General features: G+C 44.4%; 1 protein-coding gene across 2 annotated transcripts in view; it reads right to left on the bottom strand.

Annotated features, from left to right (window-relative positions):
- The window catches only part of EXOC5 (exocyst complex component 5), a 248,070-nt gene that overhangs the window by 173,852 nt on the left and 61,178 nt on the right, over window positions 1-13,040 (bottom strand). For both annotated transcript variants that reach the window (XM_069638074.1, XM_069638076.1), the window contains exon 5: window positions 5,486-5,550. In XM_069638074.1, the coding sequence (XP_069494175.1) occupies window positions 5,486-5,550 (65 nt within the window). The remainder of the gene's footprint in view (window positions 1-5,485; window positions 5,551-13,040) is intronic.

Here is a 13,040-nt window from a genome sequence, read left to right on the forward strand (position 1 = left end):
CCTGCTGTATGATTGCGACACCTCTTTTGGCCGCCATGAGTAAGGTCTTTGACATGCGTTACGCCACACAAGCCATTGATCTGGAATGACTTAATCTACAACAGGGCAATCGGACTTAACTGGCCTACATAGCCAGATTTAAACCAGTTGTCAGCAGAGACTCAATTGCCTGAAGACAAGAAAGCGGCCGTGTTTTACAAAGGCCTATCCGAGGAATTGAAAGATGCTCTAGCCACCATTCCGGTGGTTCCTGCAGGCTTCACAGAACTTCTCGATCTCATCCTTCAGATAGACGCACGAAGAAACGCACGAAAGGGCGAGAAGAAACCTTTCTTGCAATCGCCAGTTCGAACAGAGTTACCTGTGCCTCCATCTAATGAGCCAGAACCGATGCAGATATGGGCTAGGAGGGGGTCGCCTTTCCGTTGCTGAAAGGGAGAATAGACGGAAAAACAATTTGTGCATGTATTGTGGGTCCTCTGATCATTTACTGGTTGCGTGCCCTAAGAAACCAGTGTGCTCGGGAAACGCTGAAGATCAACACTAGCAGGAGTCCCTGTGTCTAGTACTACATCGGGCTCCATTTCAGTCCCGGCTTTTGCTCCTGTAGCAGTGGAAGTGACATTGCTATGTGATGGTTTAACAGTGCCATTTAGGCCCTTGATAGATTCCGGTGCCACAAACAACTATGTCGACATTACTTTTGCTAGATCTTTTTCTATACCCACGGTAACTAAGGTTAAGCCTGAAACGGTGAACACTGTTGATGGTTCAGCTTTGACATCAGGCATGGTCACCGAAGAAACAGTGCCTACCCGGTTGATCTTATCGAATGGTCACTCTGAGGAGATTGTGTTCGACGCGATTGCGGCTCCTCAATACAAATTGTTGTTAGGACTGGCCTGGCTTACTCTACACAACCCCGGTTATAGATTGGGTCACTGGACACATACAATATCCTTTTGTATATTGTAATGAGCACTGTTTTTCGAATCCAGTGGTGTCAAGTACTCCCCATATCTTGGCTTTCATGGACGGTGCCACTAGTATCAGTGTTGTACGCCTGCCGGTCCTCATATACCTTGTGAGTATACGGAATATGCAGACATGTTTGACAAGGGTAAAGCAGAACAATCGCCTCCTCATAGGCAGTATGACTGCCTGATTGAGTTAATACCCGGTTCTAAGATTCCAACTGGCAGAATGTATTCATTAACTCAGCAAGAACATCTTGTATTGAAAGAATACATTGACAAATCCCTCGATATGGGTTTTATCCGGCCATCACAGTCTCCTGCTGCTTCCTCGTTTTTTTTCTGAAGAAAGAGGGAGACCTCAGACGCATGCATTGATTATAGGGCCCTAAATGCCATCACCATTAAAAAAAAAAAACAGTACCCATTAGCATTTGTAAATGTGTTATTACACCAGCTGGGTTCAGCTACTTATTTCACCAAATTGGATCTACGAGGGGCATCCAATCTCATTCGAATTTGAGAAGGCGATGAGTGGAAAACTGCTTTTAAGAGGCGGTATGGCCTTTTTGAGTGTCTAGTGATGCCTTTCGATTTATGTAACGCCCGTGCTACATTTTAGTTTTTTATGAATGACATTTTCAGTGACATTTTGGATCAGTTTGTTGTGATTTACTTAGACGACATACTGATCTATTCCTCTTCGTATCAGGAGCATGTGTCCAAAGTTCTACAAAGACTCAGAGAATAAACTTTTTGTCAAGGCTGAAAAATGTGTTTTTTCACACACAGGAAGTGGAGTTTTTGGGTTACAATATAACCAGTAACGGCGTCCGAATGAGCCAGTCTAAAGTGAAGGCTATATTAAACTGGCCTACTCCTCATAATGTTAAATCATTGCAATCGTTTCTGGGGTTTGTGAATTTCTATCACAGGTTCATCCGCTCGTTTTCCGAAATGGTGGCCCCATTGACAGCCCTGACAAGCACCAAAGTTCCATTTAACTGGAATTCAAAGGCACAAGCTTCTTTCGACATATTGAAAGAGGCATTTACCACGGCACCTGTACTACAACATCCTAATACGGATTGTCTGTTCATAGTTGAAGCCGACGTTTCTAGTGTCACTATAGGTGCAATACTCTCTCAATTGTGTTCAGGAACTAACGAGGAACATCCTGACGCCTTTTATTCACATAAGCTAGCCCCTATGAACAGAACTACAGTGTCACTGAGAGGGAATTACTTGCAGTCAAAGAAGTGCTTCTGAAATGGAGACACCATCTTCTTGGGGCCAAACATCAGGTGGTTGTGTATTCGGACCACCGTAACCTTCAAGCTTTCAAAACCATGAAATGCCTTACAGCTCGCCAGGCTAGGTGGCATGTGTTCGTTGCACAATTTGATTTTCAAATTACATATCGTCCTCCCAGACAGCATGCCAAATCAGAAGCGTTATCCTGCATAAATTAAGATCACCATGAACCACAACCAGTCCAGGATACGGTTTTGGCCGGTCATGTGATTTGTAGTTGTTCTGTACAGCCATCCTTGAAGAAAAAGAGCCAGGAATGGGTCATACAAAATCCTAATTCGGTGCAGGAATTCAATCTGGACATATAAAATTTTTGCCGTTCACACAGGGGGTACTTTACTTGCCAACTGACACAACTCGAAACAAAGCTCTTAGATGGGGGCACGATTTTATAGTGGCAGCCCATCCAGGACAAAAGAAAACTTAACAGTTATTGAGAAGATGGTGTTGGTGGCCATCGATAACACTTGATGTGATTGTACACAAACTGAACAGGTAGAAACATAGTCAATGTAAGAACAACCCTGGCAAACCCATGGGCCTTTTGCGTCCATTACCTGTTCCTCATAAACCCTTTGCATGCGATATCCATGGATTTTGTGGTGGAATTACCTCAGGTTAATGGATTTGATACTGTATGGATAGTGGTGGACTACTTTACAAAATTAGCTCGCTTTCTTCCATGCACAGGATTGCCAACAGCCCCTGTATTGGCTGATTTGTTCATGCGAAATGTGTTTTGATTTTTCGGTTTACCTTCCGTGATAATCACCGACAGAGGTTCGCAGTTCGCGTCCCGCTTTTGGAGAGCACTCAGCACTGCGCTACTCATAGGCAACAGAATGTCCAGTGCTTACCATCCTCAAACTGATGGGCATACTCGGAGGATTAACGGTACTATGGAGGTGTCTGTGTCTTCAGTTTCAATCCGATTGGGTTACGGTTGTACCAGCTGCTGAGTTTGCCTATAATAATTCATATCACACGTCCATTGATGCTTTGCCGTTTTATGCTCTTTACGGCCAGCATCTCAGAGCTATTCCTTCAGACCCCAGTTTTACTATGGACACACCAGCGGCAGCTAGCAACATTAGGAATCTTACCAAAGTACAGGCCAAGGTAAAAACTCAGCTAGCACGAGCCCAAAAACATGCTAAATTGGATGCTGACACTCGCAGAGTGCCAGCTCCTGTTTACCACATTGGAATGATGGTTTGGTTGTCTACCAAACATTTAAGGATACCTGGCAAGAAAAAACTGTTACCCAAGTACATTGGTCCATATAAGGTGTCCCAGGTAATAAACCCTGCGGCTGTCCGTTTGGAAATTACCCCAGCGCTGGAGAGTGCATTCAGTTTTTCATGTGTCCCTCATCAAACCATGCTCGGTTGCTACTAGGTTGCCTATTCGACCTGTAGCTGTTACGGTGAAGGGTTCCACAGAATACGAGGTACATTACATACTGGATATGTGAATGCGTTCTGGGCAGCCATATTATCTGGTAGATTGGAAAGGATATGGTCCCAAGGATAGATCCTGGGAGCCTTTGGACAATATTCATGCTCCTGTTTTGTTGCGTAAATTCCACGCTAAACAGGGAGTGGCACTGTCACGATGGGCAACCAAGTTCCTGTCTAGGACACGCTCTCCGCAGAAGACCCGTTCCGCTTTTAGAACAAAACCATTCTATTCGAAATGGAGACTTTTTGATTTATTGCCTGGGAAACGGCGTTTACATCACGCTCGCCGTTAAGGTCAAGTGACTTACAAGTATCAAGTTTATTCAGAAGCTACATTTAATAACAGCGTGGTTCTTCAGGCGCATTGCTTCAGATTGCCTTTTCCATTTCCGGAGTCTCTGTGGAAGCTGATCTGCGTTCCCGTTTTGGTTACAGCCAGCAATTTCCACTTTTGCTAGCGGAGCTTTATTCATCAGCTCTGTGTTTCAGGAATCCTGAGCGGGTTTCGCTCCGCCCAGTACTTTAATTGTTCCCGTCGCTTACATCCAGCGATTCCAATAGCGGGATACTTGCATCTATTCTTTTCTACTACGCAGCAGCCTTTGGACTCTTGCTAGCTGCCGCGTGCATGCAAAGCCATCAGTCAAACAGCTGGCTTTGTTGCCGCTGGTGTTTTGAGTAACTCCTCTTAACACGTTCAGAAGCGCATGTCTCTGTGTTCATTTGACACACAACGGCTCATTCACAACTTGTATTCATCCATCACGTGTTACTGGGAAGAACAACGTGGTGAAATTTGGATTCTGCATACCAAGTTTTGAACGTCATTTAAGCAGTATATTTCGGATGTTACTGACTCTACAACCATAATAATACCAACTCAAGTAAGAATAAGTACTTTCACTAAGATTGTGTTACTTTTGGGATTTTTCATATTTACATCAAATATTCTACTTTGTTATACCAACCTACCAGGGCCGGATTGTTTATTTACTACAAGAACTGTTTTACAAGGTTACCTCTAATAAGGAGGTTGTGCACAAGACTTTGGACGCTATCCTGTGGTGCACCAACCGGTATCTAGCGTGACCCTCGTGCCGTTCAGGATAAGTTTTCCCTTACTAACCATCCCTCATTTTTCGCTGTTTCATATTGGGAGTACTTCCTGGGTGCTTTTTGGGACTGCTCTTAAATATCTAAAGGTTAGTGGTGGCTTTAGGCTTTAAATAGAGAGAATATAGCAAGTGACCTTGATATTCACGATTCCTTTATTTTCCCATAGGTTGGTGTGTTTTGTTAGTCCGCGCACTTACCAGTGATTCCTCTCTCGGACTGTTAGTTCAGTCAGAGTGCAATCACTTGGAATATCTCTATTTTAACTACTCTACTAGAAATACGGTATCAGGTTTTGCAAGGGATCCAGAAGTTATTCCCATCATCTGTATCCTTTTGTTAAGTATCGAGTATCCATGACATCCTTTGGGTACAAGGGAACGGTCAGGGAGGGAGGAGGTCCACTTGCGTCAAAGTCTCATACTGACTTTGGTTTGTTTTGTCCCGTTGCTTGTTTTGTACTAATAAAGTTTTCACCAATCCACCCGAATGTCAGTGATCATTTGTCCACGACAATACAAACAAGGGGGGTTCAATTAAAAAAGAGCAATTTCTTGGCAGAGAAAATGTGGACAGAAATTCTCCCCATACCAACAATTCTCGGCCCCAACAACCAACACTGACCTGTCAAATGGCAGCTCCTGAGCGATTAGATGCAACTTCTGAATAATGTCGGCTGCCTCCTTAATCTGCCAATGAAAGCAAATAAATGATAAACTGCGTTCATACATACATCTTACAGCAATAGAACCAATATACACAAAGTACTGCAACCTCTCTCTAAGGCTGCAACTCATGTAAAGTGTTAGAATTCTCATAATTGCAGCTTGTTAGGTAATATTTTCATAGCAATGATAAATCTCCCTGACCTGTGTCTACCCCAGAACCTTTTGCTTTACTGGTGCATTATTTTTCCCTATACCTCAGTGAGTGTAAACATTTTTTCCACACTCAGACGCTTTTACTCTTTTTATGGGTGTCATTTTTAAGACTCTCCATAGTATCTTTTAATTGTATCCTCTTTGACAACTTTTGGCACATACTGCCTATTGTTGCTGGGTTGCCCTTGGGGTTCTCTTTTGACTTTCTCTGGCTAACCTTGTGAGAACTACAGTTTCCAAGGGTAGAAAGGATCTTTGGATCCCCATTACATTTTTAGGTGAGACCAGCACCCCCCACCTTATGTGGAGTGCTGGGGGATACTGGGTATTCCCTTTCTCATTCTCAATGTAACATTTATGTTACAAGGACTAACTTACCTTTAATGGCTATGGCAGTGAACCTTTTTATTAAGTCGGTGCACCTTTACAGCAGGCTGTTTCCACAGCCCTGATAAAAGGCACTCATGGGTGCTCAAACAGCCCCGTCTTCTTTGCCATTTTAGTGTTCCTTGTCCTTTCTTGTTCCTCACCCCCCCCCCCCCCACCGACATCCGGGGGTGGGGTGTGGGGGGTTGGGGAATTCCTTTGTGTTTATTTTATCTTTGGCGAGAGTCCTATGGACTCCCCACCCAGGTTGCAGTGTGTCTGTGAAGGCTGGAAGTGAGCGACGAGTCAAAAAACTGCACCCCTTTGTCTTCCAGCCTGACTTGTGAGAATCCAGTTCAAACCGGGCGGCTGGCTGTCCTGAAAGGACTGCCGACCCCCTCCCCCCCCCCAATTTGTGAATGTTGCAAGGCTGTTTCATTGGCTGGGTTCCTGCACAAAAGTCTGATCGTGGAACCTGAAGGTGTAGTCGACCACTGGAACGAAAATCGAAATGGATGAAGACAACGTGCCTGGGACTATTTCCAGCAACAAGAGAGTCTGCTGTGTAACCAGAGCCTGTTACCTATCCTTCCAATCGGCCTGGGGACTATGAAAACAACAACCCGACCAAGAGCCTGGTGAGAGCCACTAGACTCAAGACCACCTGCATTTTGATCCATCCCATGTCGTGCTGAGACCTTGCAGGCTGCAATACCCAAATACCCTGGGACCTTGAGCCATTGTGCGGTGCACGGTCTTCCGAATTCCAGATCTTGCTTAAACTTTGTGGGCATCCTGCTAGACCTCCAGGGACGCGAATAGAGTCTGAAAAGTCGCCTCACCAGAGTGCTGGACCTTGCAAACGACGGGAATCCAACCAGCGATATTCTGTGCTCTTGAAAAGGTGCCAAATCCACAGAGCCGCGTCCAGCCGCGAAGAAACCCTTTCCTGGAGCCTTCTGTGACGATCCTTGCTGAAAAATCCCATCCAGGGACCGGTCTTATTTACTCACCTGTGACTTGGGTCCCCCTCTTCCTAAAAGCAGTGCTGTTGGTTCCACTGTACTATTCCTGTTAGGATATAAATGTATGAGTGTACCCAATTGGGTCTTGTTCCCCCCGACATGCTGTTAGCCTGTCCAGAATAAGTCTGCCTTAGGTTACACTTGCCTCCAAGTTGCTGATAGCTCCTTTTGAAAAGTGTATAGGTTTCACTTACCTTTCATTAGCTGTGTGCCATCCTAAAACAAATTAAAGAGTGATTTCTTGCCTTAATCTATGTTGAACTCATCTAAAAATGCAAACTGTAATAGTATATGACAAAATTAGGTTTTACCTGCCTAGAATAGCTATGTGCCATTCTTGAAAAGTGTTCTTAGGTGTAGCTAACCTTGATCTGCCTTGAATCATCCAAAAATAGCGTGGTAAGTTCTTACTGATCTTCGACTGTGTCCCACTGAGCTGGAAATTAGGTGTAATTGTATGTTACACCCCAAGGTCCAACTCCTACAGAATAACTGTTTTCCTGAATCAGAGTTATAGGTTTATACTGTTCCTGGAATAAGTGTTCCACTATTCAGAAAAATAGATTTTCCAGTTGACCTAATATGTGATTTATTGCTGAACGTCACAGTGCAACTCTTATGGTCTACTACCCTTGTAGTAGACCCGAACGTAATCCAAAAGTAACTAATTGTTTGGTCTCCCCTAGAACTATAGTTAGGTGTTCCAAATTAGGTTATATGCTTTGGTCTACGTACCAGCAAGCACAGTGTTGCGTTTTTCTATAATGTGTTTATATGATCTGTGATAGTACTTATTCTCCCCCCCCCCCCAAGATTTATCTGTGCCAACTTGTATTTAAACACATCATTTATTTTTACAATACATAGTGTTTCAGTGTTTCTTTGGACCATGTTACAATTTCTTTGTACTGATTCTACAGCCCTCTCTCCCTCCTAAGATAAGCCTTACTGCTCTGTCTACACTACCCTGAACTCAGGTTTTATAGCCTTATACTAAGAGTGGAGTCTTGTACTGTCTCAGTTGAATGGTTTTAATAAGTCCTTAGGACTTCAGAAAAATGGTCCTAACACAGCTGAACTGGGGTTAGACAGGAATAATTACAAGGGAACAACTATTAAAATGTCTGGTCTTTTGGACACACTTAGATGCAATGTTTACTTCACTGAAATTGGCAAATGGATGGCTAATATCTACAGAGGTACAATCCCACTCACCTTTCAACCAACTCAAAATGGAACCCAACTATTACAAAGTATGAGTTTAATTTGTATTTATTTGTATTTGTTTATTTATATTGCGCACCTTGCCCTGGGGCAGCTAGGCGCATATGTTTCAGGCAAATGGTTACAATGGATGCAGGTTACAGATTATGATAGAAACACGAGGTTACAACAGTTAAACAATTTACATAGAATTGCTTTCCACAGGAAAGGGTACATAGTAGGCAAACTGCCTGCATAGACGAGAAGGATATGCATTAAGAGATAGCACACAGACTTCCTGAGGGTGGTCCCCCTTACATTAGGCTGATGCAACATCAAGTTCATGGAGCCATAGTTTGATTTTGTTTTTGAAGGTATGGGCAGACGGTTCTGTTCTAAGGGAGTTGGGAAATGTGTTCCATAGATTGGCTGCAAGGACTGGGAAACTCGAACCCCCCACTGTCTGTAGCTTAAAGCGAGGGATGCTAACCTTGTGTACCTGGGCAGATCTCAAGGGTCTGGATGCGGTGTGGACCATGAAGCGGTTAGAAAGGTAGTCAGGAGCCAGGTTATTTAGGGCCTTGTGTGTAAGGGATAGGGTTTTCGGAGATAGTGAGACTGGGAGCCAGTGAAGATTACATCTCATGTCCGAAATGTGTGATCTCCTAGGGACGTTAAGGGCGGCCCTGATGGCTTTATTCTGAAGCATGTCAAGATTTCTTTTACTCGTTCCTAAGTAAAGGGCATTGCAGTAGTCGATTCTCGACATGACGAGAGTTCTTGCGAGAATGATACAATTGTCTGTTGTAAGGAATGGTCTGCAGGCTGTGATAAGTTTGCAGGTGTAAGCCGATGCCGATACAACTGCATTGGTTTGTCTGTTAAGGGACAGTGTAGAGTCTAGGTAGATGCCAAGTGTTTTTGTGACTTTGGATACATTAATATTGTTGCCATCAATCATAAAGGATTTGTAATCCTGGTCAAGTTTGGTTAGTTTGGATGGGGAGCCTAACATGAGTAACTTTTTTCTCATCATTGAGACAAAGTCCATGATGAGCCATCCATGCCTGGATGATTGAGTAGACTGTTGAGTGCTTTGGCATCAGTGCCGTAGTCACCCGGGATAGGGATGAGTATCTGGGTGTCGTTAGTGTAGGAGACACCCAGATTGTCAAGTATATCGAAGAGAGGTTTGGTAAAAACATTGTACAGTGTGGGAGACACACAAGAGCCTTGTGGGACTCCACACGGTACATGTGCAGGTTCAGCTGATGCAATGCGAGAGAAGACTGTCATGGTTCTGTTGGCGAGAAAGGATCTGATCCAGGAGGTAGCAGAGTCAGAAAAGTGGGCCGCTAATTTGAGATGGTGACAGAGGATATGGTGGTCAAATGCAGCAGAAAGATCAAGGAGGAGCAAGAGAACTTGCTTACCCTTGTCTTTCAAATCCTTGATTTGTGTTTTCAGGTCAATCAGTGCTGTCTCCATCCCGTGTCTTGGGCAGAAACCTGATTGTCTGAGGCCTAATAGATTGTTAGTTTCAAGGTAGTCCTGGATTTGTAGTTAGGCCGTCTTGTCCAGAATTTTAAGTAAATAAGGCACTGTGGTAATGGGCCTGTAGTTTGCTGGGTTGTTTTAATTAAGGGTATGACCCAGGCGTCCTTAAGGTTGTCTGGGACCATACCCGATTCAAACGAGGCATTTATGAAAGTAGTAATAAAAGGTGCTGGGTCAGAGGCAGCTTCCTCGATAATAGTGGTGGGGCATGCGTCCCCTTGGCAGTTAGATGGCTTAAGTCTCTTGATGAACTTTTCAACCTCCTCAGTGGAAAGAGGTGTGAAGCTGAAAGGTTTGCAGGAGAATTTGGGTGTGGGGGTGTTGTGAGAGGGGATGTTGCCTACGGACTCTGAGAGGAGGTTTCTTTTAGCATTAATTTTAGCTTGGAGCTTAGCAATTTTGTCTAGGAGTGCCTTTTGGATATTGGCACACCAGACAGTGTCATGAATGCAAGTGTCTAATGGTGCTATGGGAGTCTCTAGTTCCTTCAGAATTTTAAAGAGTTCCTTAATGTTGGCTTGAGCAAGCAATATTCGCTTGTTGTACACATCTTTTTTGGCTTCAAGTATAGCATGTTTGTAGGTAGAAGATGCAGAGGTTAGGTTATTTTTATTGGCGAGTGAGGGTGAGCTTTTCCACTGCGCCTCCGCTTTTCTATTCTCCTTACGCAAGTTACGGAGGTGGGGAGTAAACCACGTATTAAGGTGTAGTGGAGGCTTCTATTTGCGCATCTTAATTGGAGCAATGATACTGAGGGCTTTTGACATAGCTTGATTATACGTGTCGACTAGGGCTGTTGGGAACTAGCTTTCCTTTGGCTGTCGGCTCAAGACTCATCTTTTCCCTGACTAATTCTCTTGTCAGTTAGCCACAAGATGTCAAAAGCGGTAGCACACTATCAAACATTAATCAAATCAATCAATGTACTATTTTAACCAGTAATTCAAGTTTAACAATAAACAACTGTTTGCCAGCTTTAGACAGAGACAAACCATCAACATAGAAACAGATAGGTTTGCATGTTTAAGCTGTACCAAAGAGCTTGCTTTCTTGAAGCTATCCAGGATACTACAGAATCCCCCTTAATGCCGTGTAATGGCTGCTAGGGTTAGTTAATTACTGTGCAAGTTATATTGCAAGGATTCCCTCTTTGTTCCGTGCAGTTGCTGTGAGATTGCACACAGGCCTCCATTGCTTTATCTATGCTTTGCACGAAATGCTTGGTTCTCCAAACTGAGAGTACAGCTGTCCAAGGAGTTTGTTGGAAGACATACATTGACTATCACACTGAGTAATTTCTCCAACCAGGGCGATTTCTTTAAATTTGTAAACAATCTCAGAACACAGATTTGTTTGTTTTTGCTCTAGGGGTATACACAATCATAAGAGATTCCCAACAGTAAATGTGGCATTACTTCATCTGAATACACACAAGACTACATCTGGAGTTCCACATTCATTTGTATGCCTCCCTTTTCTTCCCCTTTGTGGTGGCGTTATAAAGTTTGCAACGTCTGTTTTATATTGCACAGGATCCCTTTCACCCCATTGGGCTGTTCAGGATATTCTTATTGGGTTTACAAAGTTTGTATTATGTGTACGTTTACTTTTCCATCCCCTGGTAAGCTCTGGGCTGTTTTTATCTTGTTTGCAAAGTTCATAGTATATTGCCCAGGACCCCCTTGGGCTTTTTGGGAAGTTTTCACGAGCTTCCCCAGTTCCCGTAATGCGCCCCTGACCGGTCCGATCATTTTTTTACCTTTGGCAGCTCTCGGGCGGTCTGTGGTGTCTTCGGCAGTTGGAGCGAAGCTTCTCTGCTCCTGCTGCGCTCTGTGTTCTACTTCTCGCGGCTCTGCAGCTCCAGCGTCTTTCTCCGGTCTTCGGCAGCCTGCGGCATCCTGCGTCTCTGTTCCTGGTCGGTTCTTGCTCATCTGGCTTCCCATGTCTCTGCCACCGATCAGGTTCACCTCGCTAAGATCTCTCAGGTACCTGTTGCAGTCCACTTCCCGGCTTCGGGTTCCATGGTACTGGACCAGCGTCTCCTTCCCTGCTCCTCCAGGGCTGGCCGTTAGACCACGCAGCGAGTTCTTCGCCCCTTTTTAACATTAGGTTCGCCTTTGGGCAACTATACCGCGTGTGTTGGTTCTGCGATGGGCTTTCCCCTCCTTGGTTCATCTTTCCTATTACAGTGATATTTTGTCTCAGGTGTGGGCGAGTCTCGCTCTTCACCATGCCAGTCCTTTTAAAGACGTCCACTGTTAGACTATAAAAAACAATGGTATAGGAAACCAGAGGGACTTGAGCAGGGGGTTAAGGAAGGTGGGGACACTAATGGGGAGGATGACTACTGCATTCTCCCAGGACCATTGTCACCAATCCCAGGAAGTATTTTCCCCTCCCATGAGATTCACCCACTGAGTACCACTCTAAGGGGATTATCGGGTAGCGGCCTCACAACCCTGGCGTCATGGAAAGGGGTGTCCATGCTACTGGATTCGTCACAGCACTTACGTCAAACGCAATCAGTTCTGGGACTCCAGAATACAGCCCAATTCATTTTCTGATAACATAACTGAGTGCATGACACTATTAATTTAGCAAAGAATTGTTTACAAGCTCGAAAACCAGTCAATTTGCCCATTTAGAAGAGGTTATTTGGCTTTGACACCACTTGGTGTGATTAAATATTAATGCCGGGATTTCTTACATCCAAATAGTTGTGGCGACACAGCTAATTCACAGCCAGGGAAGCCACTGTGCAGTTTCTGTAAAAACTCGGCCCCCCCCCACCCCACCCCAATTTGGAGGATAAGAAAACATGCCGGCAAAAACCTACTGCATGATTCGGATTCTGTCCGTTTCTGTTCCATGATTCTGATGCATGATACCGAAACATTACATCCATTATTTTCCTCATTACAAGAGCCGCCGTAACAGAGGGAATATGTCCGGAACACGGGGTACTTAGCCTGGCGCAGCGGAAGGGCTGCATAGTGGGCCACAAACTAAGTTTTCAAAATGACCTGCAGGATAAAACTTCCCGTACATGCATACTAGCTCATGGGACCAGAAGACGGACCATAAACATTGTCACCCATTTAGGATGAGACATATAGCAAGAGTAGACTGGCAACCAATCAGAGAAAA

The sequence above is a fragment of the Ambystoma mexicanum genome, chromosome 14 (genome assembly GCF_040938575.1).
Source record: "Ambystoma mexicanum isolate Mex_15411 chromosome 14, UKY_AmexF1_1, whole genome shotgun sequence".
In the NCBI taxonomy this organism is placed as follows: domain Eukaryota; kingdom Metazoa; phylum Chordata; class Amphibia; order Caudata; family Ambystomatidae; genus Ambystoma; species Ambystoma mexicanum.